This window comes from Cololabis saira, chromosome 9 (genome assembly GCF_033807715.1).
Source record: "Cololabis saira isolate AMF1-May2022 chromosome 9, fColSai1.1, whole genome shotgun sequence".
NCBI classification, from domain to species: domain Eukaryota; kingdom Metazoa; phylum Chordata; class Actinopteri; order Beloniformes; family Belonidae; genus Cololabis; species Cololabis saira.
In genome coordinates this window covers 18,842,794-18,866,190 of record NC_084595.1, presented here as the reverse complement: position 1 = coordinate 18,866,190, position 23,397 = coordinate 18,842,794, and the positions used below count along the sequence as shown (strand labels likewise).

Below are 23,397 nucleotides of genomic sequence, written 5' to 3'. Positions count from 1 at the left end.
TGTAAAAATCCTGCAGATAATCATAAGCGGAGGCATCATCTGACGGCTCGCTGACGCCTCACTTATGGCACTTTTCCACTAGTACCTACTCGGCTCGGCTCGCCTCCACTCGGTTTGGTTCTTTCCACTTGGGGTCTAATGTACCGAGTAGATACTTTTCTGTATCTACTCTGCCGAGGTTCTAAGCGGCTGAGTCGGGCTGTATCTGACATCATCACACTGCAGGCCACCGATTGGTCGGGGGGTTGGAGTCAGACGTCTGAGTCAGGATGTGACATCAGCGAAAGAGCGACTGACGGCGGCCTCTTGTTAATTTTATGCGACAGGTAATGGCAGCGCAGAAGTCTGTTTCATGATCCAACTCTGAGGTGCAGATGTTCATAAACCTGGTGGCTGAGGAGAGAATTAAAAAGGGATCTAGACGGGCGATAAGAAACGACCAGATCTACCAGGAGCTCTGTCACTTCATAGCTGCTAGCGGCTAACAACGGACTTTTCAGCAGCGCCGAGACAAACAAAAATTTTAAATCCTCGCCATTTTAAGCTTTCTCACTCTCATTTTTAACTTGATATCAAACACAAGCCACAGACCCAGCAGCACATATATCATCTCCTCCAGGTTCTACATCTTTAGTGTTGTTGTCTTCGTTTAGATCACACAATCAAATACGTCACAGCAAGTTCGCTCCAACCTCCTACTTCTGCTCCAGGTGCTGAATTGTTATGGAAAAGAAACCAGGCCGAGTTGAGATGAGTAGAGCCGAGTAGGTGCTAGTGGAAAAGTGCCATTAGGTTTTTTATGTGGAGGAGTAAAGGTCCGATTGGGTGTCCTGATGTCTCACGTGATCTTGGAAAAGAAGCCCTGCCCCTCGGGTGTAATTTCAGCTGCTTGTGTTCCCAATCTTATGCAAACGCAAAAAGAAACTTGAGCCAATGAATACCTGAATGCATCTCACTGCCCACTTACCCCAAACAAGTTCTGTTTAGTGCCAGAGTAGGAGCTACAGTACATGATGGAGGTGACATCGCAGATGCTGTTTCCAATCTTAACGCCAAGCACTTCACCCAAAATATGCAGGGAGTTGTGGATTTCAGCTTTAGCAGCATCATGCATCCTGAGGGTCCTGAGGATTCGCCGTCATGCGTGTTTCAGATGTTTCCCTGCCCTGAAACACCTAACTGGAGCTACCGCACCACTGACAGACCTGTGCAGACCTTTGTGACAAGCCGATCCAATCATTGGGATCAGGTGTGCTGCAGTGGGGCATCGTCTAAAACGGGCAGGACAGATGCCCTCAGCACCAGGGTTGAAGAGTGCTGACGGCAACATAAAACAGGACAGAGGGTCTTCGTCTCGACAGCAAAACCTCCAAAATGTGACGATGGCTTCAAAAAAGCCCTTTAAAGTTTCTCCTCCACTTCATCGATTTCTGGAATGATTTGAATGTTTCTCAGAAACATGTAACGGCCGTGAGCCTACCCAAACCTGTACTTGGGCCAGTATTTGACTTGTATGCGTCTCTGTCCGGTTTCTGCATGGACTTTGGGTTTCAGCGGTGGAGATTTGGGGGGTGGAGGCGGCGGGGGTTTTTTCCTCCTCTCGTGGCTCCTCTCGGAGATCTGGAAGCTTCGCTCGCTGTCGTCGTGCCTGCTGACCCTGGGTAGGAAGTGGGTGGAGACGTGCTGGGATTTGACCCGTGGGCTGGAGCCCATCTTGGCCTTGCCCCTCTTATTGAGGGCCACGTACCAGTCTCGCCCAGTCCGGTGGTTCCTGTGGATCACAGAAGCATACGTGTTGTAGCTGTTCTCCTGGAAACGCTCTCTGAACTTGCAGTCGTCTGAGAACCCCTCCTAAAGGAAAGAGGGGAAATGAAAAGGTGTTACCAAGTCCTGGCGCTTAACATTCGCCTCTTTTTCACAAGTTGGCAGAGACTTAACAGAGAATAATCATTCATAACTCGAGGAGAACACATTTTGTTTTACTCGGACCACTGTGACCGGTTGTGGGTCTAGAGGGGTCAACGGGAGTCCAGCAGCTCCTCGTTGCAGCTCTGGCAGCACTGGTTTCTAATGCCATTTCCTGCAACACTTGTAATTAAGGGTTGTTTCGGCATATTAAATGAGATAATACAGTAAGTAATTATCTATGAACATCTCTCAAATGTGGCAAGATGTGAAGTTGGATAAAGACAAAGCTAAAGGAAGCTAGGTCATTTTGATCTGGATCTGTGATGTCACATTACCCCGTAAATCTGAACCGCACACTGAATGACACATCTCAGAGTTATGCTGCTCCAATGAGTTTGACACGTTTGTTTTGCGTGAATTTTCGGTCTGTCAGCATCACTCATAACACACCAAACCTCACATTTGCGCAAGTGTACATTTTCTCAAGCAGGGAGGCCTTTTCCACGATTGCCTGTGAACGCAACACTCAAACGAATCCCCTCCTCTCAACTAATCCACCATCTGAGATGATGGAGGCTCATGGAAGTTAACAAGTAGTTTTATCTCTTACTTTTCCTCTAGCGTTACAAAACTCATTAATATTGGTCTATTTCACATTTGAACTCATTTTACAAATAGAACACATTCTTTCATCTACATTTGGAAATTTTACAGATATTTTCAGAACTGAGTCAGACACCAGTCTCAGCAAGGTACATAGACAGACAGACAGACAGACTTTTTCACAGAATTTTCTTTTTTTAAACGTCCTTATGAAGCCTCTAATTTATGTTTAGTTTATCCCCTGATTTTATATATTGTCCTGCATTCCCTTTTTCGTTGGAATATCCCATTTTGGCACATTATGTTTGTTGATTAATCCCATGCCATGTCTCCTGAGCAAGTAATCCGCATGTTAATATTTAAATTCAGGCTATTAAATTCACAATGGTCAGTGTATATGAGGCAATTCATAACAGTACAGTCTCTTCACAAGAGGTCTACTTTATTGTTATTATTTGTATCCTATTTACCGGTAACTTCCTTTTCTCCCCATTCACCAGCCTGTATTTGTGTGAAGTCTTTGACATGTTTGTGTGTTTGTAAATGGGGTGAGGTGCAATAAACTGCCTTTATGTGGATCAGCTGTCTGAATCTGTCTGAAGTTGTCAATGCACCAGTACTGAGTCTGACACAATGTACACCTGTTTCATTGTATTTTAGAAACAATTCTTAATCCAAAACTGGATTATTTCATACATCCACAGATGATGGTGGCCTCCAGAGGAGATAACTCAGTGTGAATCTCCAATAAGACAAAAAACTGTATCCTCTTTTTTTCCCCTCTATATGTCGTAGTTACATCAGAATTCAGATGAAACAATGATCAGGTTTCTAAACCAGGACGCTCCTCATCGCAGCAGTGCCTTGACGGATGGGAGAGATCTCCCTCGTACTGGTCAAAAATGATGGTCTGATGTATCAGGATAGAGTCTCAAATGTCCTTACCATGCTGTCAGATATGGAGGACCAGAACTGACATAATTAAAAATAGAAGCAGAAATATAGTTTGTTTTTCCTTTTACAAATACGTGCATTTGTTATTTTTACATTCACTCTTCTCCTCTTTTTACTTCACCTATGCATTTCTGCCTCGTTATGCAAATTAGGAGGGCTGCCCTTCCTGGTCCAGCTACTCTACTATTGGTCAATAAACAGGAAGGAGCAGGAATCGGGCTAAAATTTAGACTATTGCGCAACCGGCGGTGTCAATGTCCTTGTAGCGGGAGGCTATATCCAATCTGAAGGCAGCTATTGATCTGATTACTGATAGTCCTGCACCGGTGACTGGGCAACCGGCACCGGTAACTGAGAAGACGACTACACACGTAACTTGACCGGTAATTTCGGTGTCAAACCAGCAACTCATTGGATGGCCTACTGTCCCCGACGGCCCACAGGATCGACAATAAACTTTAACTTTAGTGTTTCTTGAACTTACAAACAGCAGAAAAGCCTGATCTCACGAGTGCTTTTTTCATTTCTGGCAGCTGATGGTATAAACAACAAGGTGGTGAGAGCAGCATTGTACATACACTCCAACCAATGTATCTTAATCTCAGTGTGTCACCGCCGGTTGCACAATAGTCTTAATTTTTCGCCCGATCCTGCTCCTTATGCAGAAATGCATAAAGTAAAGTAAAAAGAAGAGACAAGGAAATGTAAAAACAACAAATGCATGAATAAGGAAAATGAAAAAACAAAAAATATATATATTTCTGATTTTATTTTTAAAGGAGCCGTCTGTAAGAAATGGCCAAAACTGGTACTGCAGTCACTTTCAAAATATTGTTGAGCGGCGTGTACCCTCCCCCTCCTCCCCCCGACCAGAGGTTGCCAGGTAGGCTGCAGAATGCAGCAGGAACGTAGGCTGCCATGGCTGTGATAATTAGAGCCGAGCTGGCAACCCGGATGCCGAAACAATACTGACTTGGTGATTGGGAGATAGGTGGAGGGTGGAGCTTCAGAAACAATACTGACTTGGTGATTGGGAGATAGGTGGAGGGTGGAGCTTCAGAAACAATACTGACTTGGTGATTGGGAGATAGGTGGAGGGTGGAGCTTCAGAAACAATACTGACTTGGTGATTGGGAGATAGGTGGAGGGTGGAGCTTCAGAAACAATACTGACTTGGTGATTGGGAGATAGGTGGAGGGTGGAGCTTCAGGCCAAAACAAAAAATGACAACATAAACATCAGTTGAGGGCTGCAACTCCTCTTTTTAAACTGGAATATCCTGGCTTGAGTGCTGTTGTCAGTGACATAAGTATTTGAAATGAACATGATTTTTAAATGTCTGTTGACATATCGGGGTCATTTTATGATTCGTTTTATTATTGCTCTTACATACAGCTCCTTTAATTATGTCAGTTTTAGTTAGGAAGCACAGAAGTGAACGGTGACTGAATCTACGGTGTTCCAGCATCTCACAGAACCATGAGCCCAAAACTTGCAGCCATCCGTTGACTAAATGTGCCTGTTCAAGTTGTTTTAAATGATATGATATGTTGTCTGTAAACTCTCAATGAAAAATAAAACGCAGGAGGACTACATATTGAGAATGTGCAGTAAGGTGGCAGGAACTCAGTTTGATGAGTTGCCAGTGTTGGACAAACTCCAAACAAAAAGGCTGACTGCACTCACCCTCTCTTTGCAGATTTTAAACTTCTGCTGTCTGGTCCCAGATGAGCTGGACAAACGGGCTTAAAAATGCATTCCTGCCTCCGTCGTAATGCTTATAACTAGGGATTTCCCAATCAGGTTTTTTTGGCCCCGATCCGATTCCGAGTATTGATTATTTAGTATCTGCCGATAGAGAGTCCAGATCCAATACTTTCGGAGCACATTTAAAATAATGAACAAATGCAAAATAAACAGATCCAGTTTATCCTTTATTTTTATTTTATTTACCTTATTTTATCATTTTGCATTTAAACAGTGCCGTTCTCTTTGAGGTAACTCGAACAATCAAGTAATAATAGTGCAACTATTAACTAATGAAAATAGTGCAAATTTAAACATACATTTTAATTAAATAAAAACATCAGCTCAACTTAAAATACCCAGCAGGCATGTAAACAAATAAGTAAATAAAAGAGCAACAGTGTCATAAAGTAAGGCCAGTAATGTGCTCTTTAGACTGTACTCTTACTTCTTACTGTCCTTTTCTGGCTTAAAGAATAAAATGTTTGTGTTTGACGTTCAACGTGATCGGCCCGATTTCCGATCACGTGATCGGATCAGGACATCCCTTCTTGTCACCGTGTGATTCTGTGTGTGGATGAATTTAATTGTCCTTCTGGGATAATAAAGTTTACCAGACCAGACCATGTCGACAGCATTCACCAAAGCCGTTATTGATCTTGTCAATGACAACAAAAAACAAAACACTGCTGGCAACCGATGTGACTGACTTTGGGGAAAAGGCAACTCTTATTTGGACCAAGGTGACAGCTTCTGCATCTAACCCAGCAGCAGACTGGACCTGCGACTAGCAGGGCGGACCACCGGCATGTTGATCTGGACTGAAAAACCAGACAGTCAACAGCTGGGTCCGACTCCAGACCTCCGTGACCCTCAACAAGACGGGGAGGGTTTAAGACAAGCATTGATGGACGGGTTTTATCTTCAGAAAAGAGAATTCTCTGCAGCAACTGCGGGAAGCATCTTTGTGATGTGGAGGGATAACAGGACTAATGAGTTAACCCTGCATATGTTGGTGCACTCGTCACGCAGATCACCTGTTGCAGGAATGTTCCCGTTGCATTCCTCAACGCAACGGGAACGTTTGATCCCGACGTCCACAGGAAAGTGTCCTTGGGGAAGGATCGTGTGTATAAGACTGCAGTACAAGTAGATTATTGTGGCTTATGGTGTAAAAGCAAAGATCAACAAGGGCCAGAGAAGCCTGATACACCAGACCAGAACCAGGTTCAGCTACTCCAGGAGGAGAAGACACGAGTCTGGGCAGCCCTGGACCAGGATGGAGTTCCTGATCCTGACTAGGCCTGGTCCAACCAGACGGCGTTTTTGATCACTGGTTGAACCAAACCTGGCAAACATTTTGTTTCAAGCCAAACCTGGTCCAGAACCATGTTTGGGATGTCTAACTGAAACCCTGGCGCGACACAACAAAGCAAAAAAGCAGAAATTCATGCGATGTTCCCAGTTTGCCCCCTAAAAATAACTTGGGTGGGAAACTTTGATGCGTACCCAGGGATGCCTGCTGTAGTAGGGGTTCGTTGTGTAACCTCCTGTCGTTTCGAAACAAAACAAACCGTTCTGCTTTGCTGAGGAGTGCAGCATAGCAGAAAATGATGCCATTACGATGTTCGGTAAACATGCCAGTCACAGGAGAGCACTCGGCAGGCCGCTGCGAAACAGTGCAAACCTTTAAGTTGCTCACTGCTGTTCCTTTAGGCTGTTGTTTTTAAAAGATTTTTTTATAAAAATTGTGCGGCGCTCGAGATTCATCGCCCTGGATGGGCTGAAGCCGAGCAACATACCAGCTCTGGTAGCAGTCAGGGAATAAGATGTTGGAAAACAAATCCGCTGAAGCATGTATGAATGTGCTCCCACACACACACATACACACATACACACACACACCCACGGACAAGCATGCATACCAGGAGGAAGCCGAGGCCCCTGCCGGGCTTCATACTGTAGGATTTAATAGCTGCAGCCAGATTCCAGAGATCTTCTTGTTAAAATCAAATTGCTTGTACAGCTGCTTAACGTGGCTCTCGCCCCGTTGGATTGGTCCCACCCTTCTCCCATGATGCCTAATTTCTTATTTCAAATAGTGCACATCATTTTTTTTAATCCATCACGAATACACGGGACAATGGTGATTTATCAATTCCAATTTTAGTTATTTCTGAAACTGAAACTTGAACTTATTCTAGTCTTATATATTGACTTTATAACTAGTGTAACTAGTGTAATGTGCTGAAAAATACTTGTTTTTTTTAATCCACAACATAACAGGATATAAATAGAAATGTAAATCGCAGAAAGGTTGGAAGATTGGCTTTGTGTATATCTGCTTCTACACTGCGTGACATCCAACCATCCATTATCTGTGCTCTCTTAATCCTGTTTAGGGTCACGGGGATCTGCTGCAGCCAAACCCAGCTCTCCTTGGGCGAAAGGCAAGGGTACACCCTCAACGAGTCACCAGTCCATTACCGGGACAAATATAGACAACCACACACACCCCTACAGGCAATTTATAAAAAACAACTAACTTGTTATTAAAGTTGCTTTCGTCAACAAATATTATGACTAAATATCCTCGTCAACAAACCTTTATCACCTGGGGTCCGTTTCACAAAGCAGGTTCAACAAACTCTGAGTCTAATCCTGAACTCTTAGTTGATCTACTCTGAGATCGGAAACTCTGAGTTTTCGGTTCCAGAACAGCGGATTTGAGTTAATTTACTCAACTCTAAGTAGTTTCACCTGGAGTTAAGCGCGTGCGCCACAACTATCAAAAGCCAGTATCTATAGAGCCCTGATACAATGATTCACCATGGCAACCGGCGACACATACATACTTTTTTTTTTTTTTACTTTATTAAACAATTTAATTTACAAAATCCCTTTGAGGAAACATTACCGTAGTTTGCATCTGAAGATCCACATACTTCACGCCGTGTCCTTTTTCACCCGAATGGAATTAGAGATTTTAATGCGCGCATACGGCGAATTTGAACATGTTTTTCGAAAAAAGAGTAAAACCGCAGCACAGAATATAATATAAAATTAATTTAACAAATCTCTACATCATTCACCTGCAATCCTGTGGAACCCCTTGCTGGCTTGGACAGGTTTATGTAGGCTTGCCACCCGTCCCTTGAAATATGGAATTGTTCTGTAATTGGGAATTAAAAGTTGCGTTCCGTATTGAACCAATACAGACACATATTATGCCAGGGTTCTCCAACCCTGGTCCTGGAGAGCACCTATCCAGCATGTTTTAGATGTTTCCCTGCTTCAGCACACCATGATACAAGGAGCTGTGTCAGCAACAGAACTGTCCGGACCTTGATGACAAGTTAATGACAGAGGGATGGCAGAGAACGGTGAAGATGCTTGAAACTTCTCCATATCGACCTTTCCTGACCTGGGGTTGTGCAAACGTCACCAGTTAAAAGCAGCGAAGGTCAAAAATGATTGTAACATCAACCTGCATGAACAGAAAGATCCTCGCTGCTGCTGTAACCATCCTGTCTGACACTACAGGGGTACATGCATGATGTGTATGTCTTCATCTCTCTTCTTCCTCTCCTACCATTTGTCTACAACTGCGGGTGACCTTTTTTACCCTCCAGAAGATTGGAGCGGCTGAGTGAATCCTGCAGAGCGATAAGAATCTGCTGCTGTGAAGACATTCACATAGTAAAAAAATAAAATGACGTGGAATGAGGTTGCAGGTGTCACCTGACACCATGCTGTGAGGCCTGAGTCCGTCTGAGGCCTCCGAGTTTACATCCACAGGCAGCAAATATTCCTGCTGGGAAGGAGCTTCGACTGCGAGGGAGAAGGAGCGGCTCAGCATGGTAAATCTTTACATAAAGAAATGCAACTGTAACCCAGGTTAGTTGAACCCTCAGTTTGTTACTGTCCTTTAAATTCAGGTTGTAGTATTTATGGTTGGTTTTCAGTGTGACAAAAACTGATGCGAGTGACCATATCAACTTTTACATACCACTCTTTGTATGCCCTCCGCTGACGCAGCGTGGTGAGTGCTGATGAAAGTGGTAGGACACCTGAGTGCACTCAGATTTTTTTTGTTTGTTATTTTCATTGGCCAATTGTTTTTTTTTTTTTATTTAGTTGAAATTTTGGGACAATTTATTTTTACATGTACATACCAGACATCTCATATGGGTTATTTTATTCATTTAAATCTTTTTTTGGTAAAAGTAAAGAAAAATCCTTTGTGACCTGTAAAGGAAATAGAGCTGTATATTGTGAACTAACTTGAACAGCATAAGTACTGTAGTATTTTGATCCAGTACTCACTTTCTGTTATATATATATATATATATATATATATATATTCATTTATTCATGTACTCTTTTGAGATACTGCACTGTGAAGAATCTTGTGGGTTCAATATATTTTCAATATATATTTTTTTCTAAACTCAATCTGTTGCATGTTTGGTATCTGGGGTGGATGTTGTCTGATTTAACAAAACTTGCAGTCTCCTCATCGAACTTTTGAACAGAAACGGCCTCAATCCCTTAATTCATTTAACTATCACAAAGTGACAGGAGCAGAGAGGGGTTACACAACTTTGATCAAAATGCCAATTTTAAAGCTTCTCTAAGTGCGTTGCCGCCTTTGGCTCCAGTCTTCAGCTGCAGAACCAGTTCAACCCATCCTTGCATCCAGATTATTCCTGTTTAGAATCACTTAGGGTCCTCTGCAGTCCATCTCAGCCACCGCCAGGCCTCTTCTGAGCTCTCCAGTGGTTAAACAGACGACCCTGAGCTCCTGCAGTCCAATGAAAATGCGTTCTCGGCCTCACAGAAAAGGAGAGGCTGACGGCCTGTACGAGATGAGGTGCACCTCTCCTGGAGAGATGCGGCAATTCCCAGTACCCTTCAGTTTCTGCAAGAGGTCAAAGATGTGCTTGCATCTTGATAGATCTCATTGTAAAAATCATAAAAATTTAGTTTCTAGTTATTTTTAACGGTGACACAATTACACTACCGGTCTCAAGTTTTAGAACTCCAATTTTTATAGTTTGTCATTGAGATTTATGCATTTTAATGTCTCGTTGTACTCTGAAATGACAGCATAGAGTATTAACAAAATAACTCATGAAATCGATTCATAAACCAAAAGGTTTTATAAATTTGGGACTCGTCAAAGCGGGCGCCTCTGGCAGAGATCACAGCTCAACACGCTCATGCGTTCTACAATCAATTATTCTGCAGCACATCTTACCCAGATCTGCTGCAGAGGTTCCCATAAACGCGTGACACTTTTGCTCTCCTGCCCAGTTCATCCTAAACCAGCTCAAATGAGGTTCAAACGTGGAGACTGAGCTTGTCATTTCATGTTTCCAAGTGTGCTTTCCAGTACTTTTTCCCTAAGGAAGATATGGCATTGGCTTGGACTTGTGTTGTGTGTACGGTAGTTATCTTGCTGCAGGATGAGCCGCTGACCAACGAGGCGAATACCAGAGGAGGCTGCATGGTGCTGCTAATTAAAGTTGCTTTCGTCAACGAAAATTATGACTAAATATCCTCGTCAATGAACCTTTATGACCTGAGGAAAACGAGACGAGACGCATCGAAAATGCTGGTCATGTGACGATAACGATAATTAAATATATAATGCAATATCATCGACGAATAAAAAGGAGACTTAAATGTAGATTACAAAATAAAAATTCTGCTAAAATGTGTCTTCATTTTCTTGACCAAAACGAGGCGAGACGAAATGTTCTAACAAAGATCCTTAATATCCATGTTTTAAGTAGTTTCCTCTGGTTTAGTTTACTGCTGCTGGGTGACGTCACGTCCTCAATCCCAGTCGCGGCCCGCGGGGAATCAGATCCAGAAGATGCAGCTGCAGGTTAGAGGCTGATGCCGTTAACGCAGAGCTCTAGGTTCACGTTAAATAAACACTTAAAGAGAGAAAAAGTTAAATAAAGAAAGGGGCCGATGGCCGGCCATGCGGGGATCTTCTCTGGGGCTGGGAGAAGAAGAAGAGACCATCTTTGGATACACTTTCCTACATAGACGTGGAAAAGAAAACCGAATGTGTCGTCAAAAGAAAAAGATGGGGAGAAATGCGGAAAAATAAATACGTTGTAAACTCAAATTAGAGTCTTCTGTATCTGGAAAGAAGGTATTCTTGAGTCTATAAGGTAACAATAATATAATCATAATAAGATAACCATGTTTGAATTGTAAAATGGGTTTGGCTAAATACAATTTTTGACTAAAACTAGACTAAAAAGGGTCCTGAACAATTCTGACTAAATTAAGACTAAAAGGCTAAGACTTTTAGTCGACTGACACTTGACACGACTAAAAGGAGTATAAACATCACTAAAACTGATAAAAACTAAAATGACTAGACTAAAACTAAAATGCCTCTACGCTGTCCTTCAGACCAGTTTTTTCTCAATGTCAGACACTTCTTTAGTCTGTCGATGGTACATGCTTCTCTTTCCATGATGGTTTCTGCTCCATCTCCTTCTCCTCCTCCTCTTCCTCCTCCCTGGATTTCTGCTGCCTGAAACATTCACGCAGCAGTTCATCTTATGGATGTGATTCTGGATCTTTGTTGTTCGATCCTAGTGGCTTCGATGCTCACTAATTGCTCACTTATCCCCCAGCCCTCCTCCTTCCGCTTCGTGTAATCACAAACACAGTCTCTAATCAAAAACATTGTCTGTTTCTTTTATGTTAAACTCTAATCCCTTCTTTTTTTCTCCACTTACCATTCATCGTATCAGGCTTTAGATGCTTTAGACACAATATGTACACTTGATCTGAACGATGTGTGAAGGGTTTACGAGTGCGTATGATGATCCAGGGTTTGCTGTGGTAAACTTAGCTTTCATTTAGCATATTTTTACAAGAGTTAGAAAGCAGATGATGTATTACTCTTCCTCCAGAACTCACGAACCTCACTGTCACAGACAATTGCACTCATAGATGGATTTTCATCTCTATCTGACTACTCTATCAACTGGTCCAAATCCACAGTTTTGTGCATCAACTGCAATTTCCAGAATACAGCCACTACTAAACTACAATCAGGAAACATCAGTTATCTAGGCATAAACATCTCCCTTAGGCTGTCAGAGTTAACAAAACTAAATTATGTTCAGCTCTTAAAAAAAATACAGGATGATCTTACCTCAATCAATCAATCAATCAAATTTTATTTATATAGCACCTTTCGTCCAGGTACATGAAATACAAGGTGCTTTGACATTTTGATTGAAAAATAAGCATAATAAACAAATAAAAACTGGGAGACCAAAAAGATAAAAACTGGGAGACCAAAAAGATAAAAACTGGGAGACCAATGCACCCTGACATACAATATAAAATATATAAAATTTATAAAAAGATAAAGGTTCAAGGATTAAGGCTAAAAAGAAATAATCAGTCCACAACAATAAAAATAATAAAAACATTATAAGAGATAGATAAATAAATAAAACAGATACCTTTAAAAAAAATTTTAAACGGAATAAAACTAAAACTATAAAATGTGATGCTACATAAAAGCCAGACCAAAGAGATGAGTTTTTCTTCGCATTTCACTCATGGGGAGAATTGCCACCATCAAAATGATGGTTTTACCAAAAATAAATGATCTTTTTTCAATACTACCCTTCAAGCCCCTTCCTCTTGGTTTAAGTCACTGGACTCATACGTGGTGGGACTTTCTGAAAATAGCCAAAGTCTCACTTTTTCCATGTGATCGCACACCCATCTGGAACAACCCAGACATTCTGAAAAATGATAAAAAGACGGTAAACAGTGGAGAGACTAAGGAATAAAGCATTTACAACATATAATCATAAGTGGAAAGTTTGTATCTTTTAACACACTCACTGTTCAATATGGAATTAGCAGTAACATTTTTTTAGAATACCAACAACTCAAGTCCATAATAAGTAAAAGATATAAACCCAACCAACTGAATCTGCAACTTCCCATGTTTAAATACTTTCACTATGACCAAGAATCCAAACTTGCAACTTATATAATAAGTATAAGACCATGTCCTTAGTTGAACTCATTACCTCACAGTGTATTTTTGGGGGTTTTTTTGCACAGAGGTGCAGGTCTGGGTTACATTTAAATCAGGTTTGAGGCTCACATTGACCTCAACCAAGTTTGTGATTTTCCTCTGCGCCGGCATAAGCTGCATTGACTAAAGAAGAAGCATCCGCTGATGAACTGAACGCACGCTGGTACATTTCTAACGAGCCGCGGCCGAGAGCTCAGTTTGAAGAAGGACGCCAGATCAAACCCCCGGCTGACATGGTTTCAGGAGCTGAGGCAGCGTGAATCACAGCATCAGCACCCGCAGCAGACCGTCCAGCTCCCCGACCGCTGCGTGTTTACTCCAAATAACCATTTTCACTTTGTGTATTATCAGACATCCCAGACAGGACTTAATCTGCTCATATCCCTGCCAAAGCTGCCCCAGATGACTCGCTGGTGCGTTCGGTCACCGCTCATCAGCCGGCCCGGTCGCCTCGGCCAGGCCGAGCTGCTGAGGTCTGATTTCAGCCTCACTGCGCTTTCAGAGGAAAGGGGGGGATTTCAAAGTCCCTCAGAACTGTGGCGAAAGATTACGGCAGAGTGCAATGACATGTTGATGTTGGATTTATTTTGTAACGCAGCACTGATGGAAACCAGAACAAACTAATCAAACAAATACAGCTGCAGCAGGAGCGTTTTCAGTGGAGGACTACACTCCCAAAGATGGCAATCGTACCGGCAGAATTGAAGCCAAATTAAACTCTGGTGCAGAGAAGAAAGGTTTGCATGACATGTGCCCAGAGTACCACTGATTTCAGGAGGTCGAGCCACAACAATGTGCAATTTATGGGTTGGTTTCAGTATTTCACTGACAAGTTTCCTGCTCTGATTCAGTCTTAGGTCAACTTCAGCGTAGACGACTTTCAGACTACACAACCTGCACTCTACACAACCTGCAACCTGCGACAGATGACGGCTGGCATTACGCCGACACTGCAGCTTTTATTGCTCAAATTGTGTTTTTCTTCTCTCATGTTTGCACTGATCCAAACGTTTGTGAGCTATTCATGTAATTGTTCAGGTAAGACTCTAATGTGAGCTGGCCAGGGCCCCCAAGGGACCACATGCACAGGATTTCTATTCCATTTCAATGTATTTTTAATTGCATTATTTAAATTAAGAGGATTTATATAATTCCGATAAAACTCCAGCAGAACCAAACTCATAGAGAGTCAGCGATTGCAGGAAAGAAGACAAATAACAACACACACAATATGCCGTGCAGACAGGAGGCCTTCAGGAGTTCATTTCGAAGTTGTTGTGCACTGGAAGCCATCTAATGGTGCTTTTCCACGAGTACCTACTCAGCTCTGTTCGCCTCCACTCGGTTTGGCGCTTTCTCACTAGGGGTCTAACCTACCCAGTAGATACTTTTTCTGTAACTACTCTGCCGAGGTTCTAAGCGGCTGAGTCAGGCTGTCTCTGACGTCATCAACCTACAGGCCACCGATTGGTCGGGGGGTTGGAGTCAGACGTCTGAGTCAGGATGTGACATCAGAGAAAGAGCGACTCGCCGCTTGAAGCCTTCTCTCCCTCCGTTGTTTCATTTTATATTGAATATGTGCCACAGAGCAAGCAGCAGATATATCAACTCATCCATGTTCTCCACGTCTTTGGCGTCTTACTTCTTTGTTTGTGTCGCACAACCGAGTACGTCACAGCAGCTTCGCTCCAACCTGCTTACTTCTGATCCAGGTATGGAAAAGAAACGAGGGCAAGTCGAGGCGGACTGAGTAGGTACTTGTGGGAAAGTGCCATAAGCGAGCCGAGTCGGGCTGAATCTGACGTCATCACACTACAAGCCACCGATTGGTCGGGGGGTTGGCCAATCAGATGTCAGAGTCAGGATGCGATGTCATTTCAAGAGCAACTATGACGGCGGCTTCCTGTTTTTTTTATTCGACAGGCAATGGCAGCGCAAAAGTCTGTTTGGTGATCCAACTCTGAGGTGCAGATGTTCATAAACCTGGTGGCTGAGGAGAGAATTAAAAAGGGATCTAGACAGGCGATAAGGACCGACAAGATCTACCAGAAGCTCTGTAACTTCATAGCTGCTCGCGGCTCCCAGCTGACTTTTCAGCAGCGCCGAGACAAACTAAAAAAAAATTTTAAGCGTCGCCACTTGAAGCTTCTCTCACTCTCATTTTTAACTTGATATCAAACACAAGCCACAGACCCAGCAGCACATTTATCATCTCCTCCAGGTTCTACATCTTTAGTGTTGTTGTCTTCTTCGTTTAGATCACACAATCAAATACGTCACAGCAGCTTCGCTCCAACCCGCCTACTTCTGCTCCAGGTGCTGAATTGTTATGGAAAAGAAACCAGGCCGAGTTGAGATGAGTAGAGCCGACTAGGTGCTCGTGGAAAAGTGCGATACTGTAAGTAATAAACAAATGATAATGTCAAGAAGGAAGACAAAAAACTTTAAACAGTGGCCTTTTGTGGAGCGTTGGCTACCACCTCTGTACAGAGATGTGCTTGGATGTAGAATCAGGGCTAGGGAGTGTTGCCATGGTGACACGAGCAGCTTTATCCAGTATGTTGTGATGTCAGGGCTTACCTTAGACTACATCTGCCAGCACCTCTCCAACTAGACCACCGTACCAAGACTCTGACCTCAGGTGACCCCGGCAACGCAAGAGTTGGATGATTGTTTAGGCCGAGGTCACACAAACTGTATTTGGGTCACTTGTGTCCTGTGAACTGGTCACCCAGCAACTATCTGGTCCCCAAAACCTTTAAGTCCACAGATATTATGTCTACGACTTTACCAGCAGAAACACGTGAGGAGGAGCATGAGAAATGCTGCAAAACTTTAATCCCGTGGCCCTTTACTGCTGGTTGTCTAGTCCGACTCCGATCAATAACGGCAAAACATGTGCTGTGATTTGTTGTCTCTGCGAGCTACCAACAACGTTTTTTTTTCCATAATCGGGTTTTTATAGGTTTTTAAAATTCCTCTTTGTGAATTCAGCTTCTCATCAAGCCCAGCGGCAGCAGGCGGTTGTTGTTAGCAAACCTCTGATTATATCCCTGACCCCTGATCCCTGAGCGTACACAGTAGTCAAGACCGCCTAAACCGAGACCAAGACCAGACAGTATCAAGACCAAGACTAGTTCAGCTCCAGACCGAGACCAAAAACAAACCTGGTTATTTCCTCATCCTGCGTGAGTTGTAGAACTTCAGCACCATCCTGGTTCAGCTAGTTTCCATATGAGCTTGTATTCAACTGCAGCACAATAACACAGAGAAGTGGATGTCTGATGTTGAACTCACTATAAATGTTTTTATCATTCAGCTGAGATCAAATATCTGTGGCGACTGCACTACCGCTATTTCTACACTATTGGAGGATTGACTCCAGTGCTTTTAAGGATTGACATGACTACTAACTAGTCCCAAAGTCATCTAACAGAATAACCAGTCTCCAATACCCCCCTCCACCTCAGAAAAGTAATGAATAGTAAATGTTACTGATTTAAATTGGACTTAAATTGGAAATAAAACCTGAATTTTAAATATTAAAGATTGAAATTACATAATTTATCATTATAGTAATCAGATTACACCGTATATCAGCATCACTGAAATAGACCTGGTGCTTAATCAATCACGATATCAAATATTATTCATATATTTATTCAAACAAGGCTGTTATAAACACAAAACTGTAATCAAATACAGACACATGCAGATGCACCAAAACATTAAGTCAAATGCAAAATACAAATAGTTTACAAAACTGTATATTAACAAGAGAAAGAACTGGTGATCACCAGATTCTGTCACCTTGGTGTGCAACGGCATCTCAGTTATCCGAGTCTGAGACCTGGCAAGACCCAGAGACACGAGACAGAGAGAAGACCAAGACCACAAAAAAGTGGTCCTGAGACCAAGACCAAGTGGTCTCAAGACCGGTCTCGAGAACTACAAGTCTACAAACAGGTGAGCAGACGAGGAGGGAACAAAGGACATGTGTTTGGAGGCAATAAGTCAAAGAACGTGACTAATATTTTTATGGAGGCCTGAATGGTTGGAGCATAAATCTTTGATATCTACTTAAATGTGGGAATGTAAACACCCTTTTTTTTCCTCCAAACCAATTGTCATCACGCAGCAACATGCTAATTGCTTGTCTTGTGTAACTGTGCAGTCAGCAGTCCTGCCGACGGGGAATTTACGAGTGCGAGCGGAGCAGGGCTGTCTGAGGTGCTTACCGTGGCATGCAGCCGTCCTCTCCTGTTCATGGCCAGGAATCTGCTGCTGTGAACCCCTCTGATGCCGATGACCCCCTGAGAAATCGCAACCAGCTCCAGGACACCTGGGAGATACAACAAATGGCAGCTGCTGATGATTTATTGACAGCGTGGTGTATTTTTACTCCACTTGTCATTTCCTGTACCTCACCTCTCACCTGCAGCCTGGACAGCCAACTTGACATGAGCTACTCGGCTGTCGGCTCAGCTCTGCTTGTCTGGATGTGACGTTTGTTCCACGAGATTACCGATGTTTAGACAAGCAACTTTTTTGTTTTTACCTCAAATATGTGGTAATTTATATTTATTTGTTTCGTTTTTTTCTTTTTTTTTTTACTTCTTTTCATTCCTGCTTGCAAGTTGACCCCACAAACGATGGCTGGATTATTCTGACAATCTCATCAAACGCTGGACACGACAACTTGATCCAGGTGTGTATTTATAATAATCAGCTGAAAAAAAATCTTAAATACAAGTAGTTGTTCCATCGGTTTTGTGGTCTGGAGCATTCTGATGAGTTCCAATGAGTAAAGACGTCAGCCATGGTCTTAGAGAAGCAACTATTATTTGCAATCTTAAAAAAAGGGTTATGAGGTCGTTTTCAAACTATGTGGGGACCATCGTTCTATAATAAGACATGATTCACCATTTGAGAGAATTCACTACGGATTCCTAACTTCCTAACAATTAAAAAAAGGCAGCGCTGGTACATTTTGTTTGGAAGGTTGCCAGGAGAATTTTTTTCCACTCGCCAAAAAAGAAAAAGAAAATCATGATTGTATGGCTCCGGTTTGCCAAATTACATCGGAATAAACCAGATTCCTTGTCCAGAACTAGCATCCTCCCAGAGGTAAAGCACTGTGGTGATCTGGGGCGGTTTTGCAGCCACAGAACCTGGGCATTTTGGGTCATTTAGTCAACTATTGTACAACTCTATGTTACAGCCGAACGTGAAGCCATCAGCCTGACGGCTAAAGATTGATTGAAAGTGGGTCGTGCAACAAGGCATTGATGTTCAGAGCTCCCCACAAGCACGCTGGCAAAAATACTGTATCTAAAGAAAATAAAATATTGTAGGTGTTTTACTAATCCAGACAAAATCCAAACCTCATTCTAATGAAAATGCTGTTTAGGGACTTAAGTGAGCTGAGGCAACGCTGTCAACCAGAGTGGACCGAAGCGAGACAAACAACATCTAAATATAACAAATACCATATTTTCCGGATTATAAATCGCCCGGGGCTGCTCGGTGGCGCAGTGGGTTAAGCAGCGGCTCATATACTGAGGCTACAGTCCTCCAGCAGCGGTCGCAGGTTCGAATCCCGGCCTGCGAACCTTTGCTGCATGTCATCCCCATTCTCTCTCTCTACCCCTTTCCAGTCTGCATCTTCAATAAAGGGCCACTAGAGCCCAAAAAAATCTTAAAAAAAAAAAAAAAATCGCTCCGGAGTACAAGTTGCATTTTGGTGGGAAATTTATTTGATCAAATCCAACACCAAGAACAGACATGTCATCTTGAAAGGCAATTTAAAATAAAAATAGAATAGAGGCAACAACAGGCTGAATAATTGTACAATATGCTTACATTACATGACACAACTGAGAACGTGCCTGGTATGTTAACATAACATATTAAGAGTTATTCAGATAACTATACCATAAATAACATACTAAGACGTTTACCAAACCATCCGTGTCACTCCAAATAACTAAAATCCAATGAAATCTTCATCCTCTGTGTCACTTTTAAACAACTCCGCTAACTCTGGAGGTAGAAGATGCGGCGCTTCCTCTTCTACGTCAATTACGTCAGACTCATCGTCACTTGCAGTTTGCCTTCTTGTGGTTTAGTGTGAAAATAACATGTGAAATGATATACCGGTAATAATGTGTTAATAATTTCACACCTAAGTCGCTCCAGAGTATAAGTCGCACCCCCGGCCAAACTATGAAAAAAAAAGCGACTTATCGTCCGGAAAATACGGTACTTCCAATAGGTAACAATCACTTTAAGCAACATGTTGTGTATTTACTGTAACTTTTCCACTCACCTCTTTTGCATTTTATCTCAGTTTTTCGAGAATAAATAATGAGCTGGTGCTTTAAATCCTGCTGTTTCTCATTTGAGGTTGTATTTGTTTTCATTATCAGGCCATTATATCTCATAAATACCATCAAAACCTGCTTATTATGAGCCTAACCTGAACCCTAACCCTAACTTAGTGATATGAAACATATACAGATTCCCTTGTAGTCTGTGAACAACCCCCCCTCAATTCTCAATTCTCTGAGACATCCCTCGTGATGCCGTGTGGTTGTAAAACAATCTTCATGTTACAGATCTAAGACGTCCCGTCTCCTGCTCATCTGTGGTCCCGTCATGCAGGATCCAGACCCGCATGTCTGTTGAAACACATGAAACCTGACGACGCTTCTAAAGGGCCGTGAGACGCAGACACGAGCGCCGCCCCACCGGGCGCTTCGGCTGCTTTGTTGGCGGCTGAGCAACGGAGGATCTGATGCTGCAATAAAAACTGCAAGTCAGATTTATGGCTTCAGTTTTTCTGGTCTGAACGACACAGGACTTGATACGTAAGAAGGTAAAAAGCGGTGCTGGATGCTGAGCGTGATGAGCTGTGCGCGTCTATTCGGGTCTGCAGAGCTCGGCTCCAGTTTCACGCGCCGGAGACGCATTCTTTAAATGGCTACACAAATTTTGAATGTTCTGGCTTCGTTTGTGTTTTTCTAAGTCTTATTTACTAATTATATTTGAATTTCATAAAACCCAAGGAACTGTTGTTGCCAGAAGCATAGAGACAGCTACATAAACACTCAGCACTCATGTCTCAAAAGTTTGTTTATACAGAGAACTTTACCCTAACCAGGAAGGTGCGTGAAATAACTGGAATAAACTGGTTTGATGCATTCATTTGCCATTAAATGTAATCACATGTTAATCAAAGTCACAATAACACACAGAAACAATGTGCTTTACCCAATAAAGTACTGGCATTTCCATGAAAAATAAATATAAGTGAAACCTTGGAGTTAAGAGCGAGTTGAGCTTCTGTCTGCAAAAATGATCTCAAGGAAGATTTTTCAGTATTTCTGGATCCGAGCTGCGCAGTTCAGGAGGGATTTTGGATCATTGCTATCTCTGCGTCTTCTCTTCTCTTCACTGCATCATCATAGTCTGTGCCTGATCTTAAATGTTTTCGGTTCCAAGACTCAAATCAGCGGAAAAGAATCAAAATCTTCACAAACAGCTGAACTTGAATGAAAGAAAAAAACAACCCATAAAAGTTCTAAAAACAAACCCCTTTGAAGACTCGTTTACCGAAAGCTGTTTATTTTTATTTATTTATTTATCTGCTGTCTGCACAGTGGCGTTTCGGTGATGTCAGTCATGTTGATCTGCAGTCCTGCACATCCGAGTCTCAATGCTGCACCTGTTACTTCCACAAATAGTCTACCTGCCAATGCCGCGCACACAAACGAGCCTGATGACTGCTCAGGTATTTCACAGGGTCGAGCTGCCTAAGTTTAGGAGCTCGCTGTTGACACTCTTTCTGTAAATCATTAGATTTCCTTTTTTTAACCCGCGGTGCTGTTTTTCTAAATAGCGGTGAACTAATAAGGTCAATTAGAGCAAATGTGAGAATGCGGGAGCCGGCATGCATGCCCCCCATGCCCACCGGATCCATCCGAGCTCCAGAGGGAATGACTTACTCATCTGGTTGGGCTCATGGCTGCCGTTGACTCTGCCGTCGGGGTGAATCTGGAGATGGAACCCGATGCCGACCCGACAGTACAGCCTGCACGTCCTGCGTCCCGATGCGAGCCCGTCCTGCGGAGGCCGGACGCGCTCCTCCGCTGCGGCGGCGGCGCAGACCAGCTGAGCCACGGTCAGACTCAGCAGGTACAGAGGAACATTCATTCTTCCACGAAGGACACTCTTGCTTAGGCCACTTGGAGCATTTTTGTGTCGCTCCCGGCGTCTTGGAAAGCGTGCGCACACGGGCGCGCAGCGCTCATGGGCATTACCGCGGCTGCGGTAGGATATTTATAACGCCGGTGATCTCACTACTACCCGATGCATGCCTGAGCTCTAAAGGACGCGCTTTCATCCAGATTTTGTCACCGAGATGCCACTCCTGCTCAGCACCGACCCACGGCAGCGGGGCGTGAGGGAAACCACGAGCTTTTACCCAGACATCGTCCGCGCCAGGACGCGCCGAGCGCCACATTTTTACGCACAGAGAAAATCCTTGTGAACATTACGCGACGGACTAATTCCTGAAAACGCGAGAAACATGTCTCGGTCGGCGGCGCGCTTCTTCATAAGAGAAGGACGGGATGTAAAACAAGGAGATGAGAGCCTCAGGTGGCGCGGCTGCTGAAGACGCGTCTCGCCGGGAGACCAGGCGCTGCTGTGTCGGCTCTAGTCCACGTTATCTGTGACACACGTGCATGGCTGCGAGACAAACATCATGCAAGTCGTATTTTTAAGCTGTTTACAGAGGCAGAGCCTCCACTTCAGTCACCGTGGCATGGGTTGGGGCAAAAATCAGCTCCCATATTGAGTTTAGCTGTTAAAAATCTAACGGAGTGAACACCAGGACTTTCTAAGTTTTGGGCTCAAGAGCATTATTTATATGGGAAAGCATCTCTCCTGGAGCTGGAAACAGGTGTTAGAAGTGAAAAAGATGAGAGAATCATGATGGATCATTGACCAGATAGAAACCACAACCAAGAAATTAAAATTAATTCGAAACCTTTGGAAACAGTCTGTAATATTCAGCACAAACACAGATCAGGGACTTTGGCTGTCGTTTGAAGAAATGCACATTCAAATTATCTAGAGATTTAAACTTGCCGAAGAACATGAAAAGAAGAAGAAAAAATTATTTAAAAAAAAGCAGTTTAGAGCAAAAAAACATTTTTAACTTCACACAAAAGTGGTTGCAAATACACTCAACAGAACACACAGGATGAAACACTTAAACAAAAAGGTCAGTTGTAGAAGTTTTTTTGTGACCTGTGAAAATCCTGCCTCGTTGACTGGTTCTACACTTATCATCTATGTGATAACTTCAATATCTCCCAGCACAATATTGACCAAATGTGTATTCAGAGAGGTGCTGCATCTGGTTTTAACCGTTTCGGTTTGTTGTTTTGTTGCAGGAAAGCATGTTTGTAACATTCCACATGTTATCCTGCAAATCCTTAGTAACATGAACCCTTTCTGAACCCCCTAAATGAGCAGTTTTCAGTCCCTAATCATAACCACTTTATTCATCCCTGAACATAACCAGAAGCAAAATTGAATGTTGAACAGCAGCAAAAAAATACTGAAAAACAGTTTATGAAGTAGCGGTCGAATGTCGGTTGGAGTCTCGTGTTCAGCTCAGGCTGTGTGATGGTTTGAAAAAATGTCAAATGTTTGCATTTTGTAATGAAAATAAACAGATATTGTTAAAAACTAACATGAACTAACATTGCAAATAAATGATGGTCTTCCTTTAGTGGCTAATATGCCATCAACCCAGTTTATACATTTACAAATGAACAAAAAAACCAAGCAAATGTTGAGGCCGTGTATTTTTAATCTGTGCCATTGTTGCACGTGTTCGGAGTTGAGCTCATTCATCCTCTATCTTTGCTCTGCCTTGTTAGTAATCTCATCCCTCATTGTTTCCAGGGGCCCAGCAGGGTCTGACTGTGATTACCTCGCGCGTTCCTGCGGATTACAGCCGGCATGGGGGCCTAATTGTCTCTGGCACACAGAGCCCGGCCGGGCTCGCACTACCTTTT

General features: G+C 43.0%; 1 protein-coding gene across 1 annotated transcript; it reads right to left on the bottom strand.

Annotated features, from left to right (window-relative positions):
* Positions 1-1,212: 1,212 nt before the first annotated feature.
* Positions 1,213-21,520, bottom strand: fgf5 (fibroblast growth factor 5). Its single transcript, XM_061729889.1, has 3 exons — positions 21,313-21,520; positions 17,545-17,648; positions 1,213-1,851 (listed from the first exon to the last, which is right to left on the bottom strand). The coding sequence occupies exons 1-3, from the start codon at positions 21,518-21,520 to the stop codon at positions 1,477-1,479; spliced, it is 687 nt and encodes a 228-aa protein (XP_061585873.1). The 3' UTR covers positions 1,213-1,476.
* Positions 21,521-23,397: the final 1,877 nt, after the last annotated feature.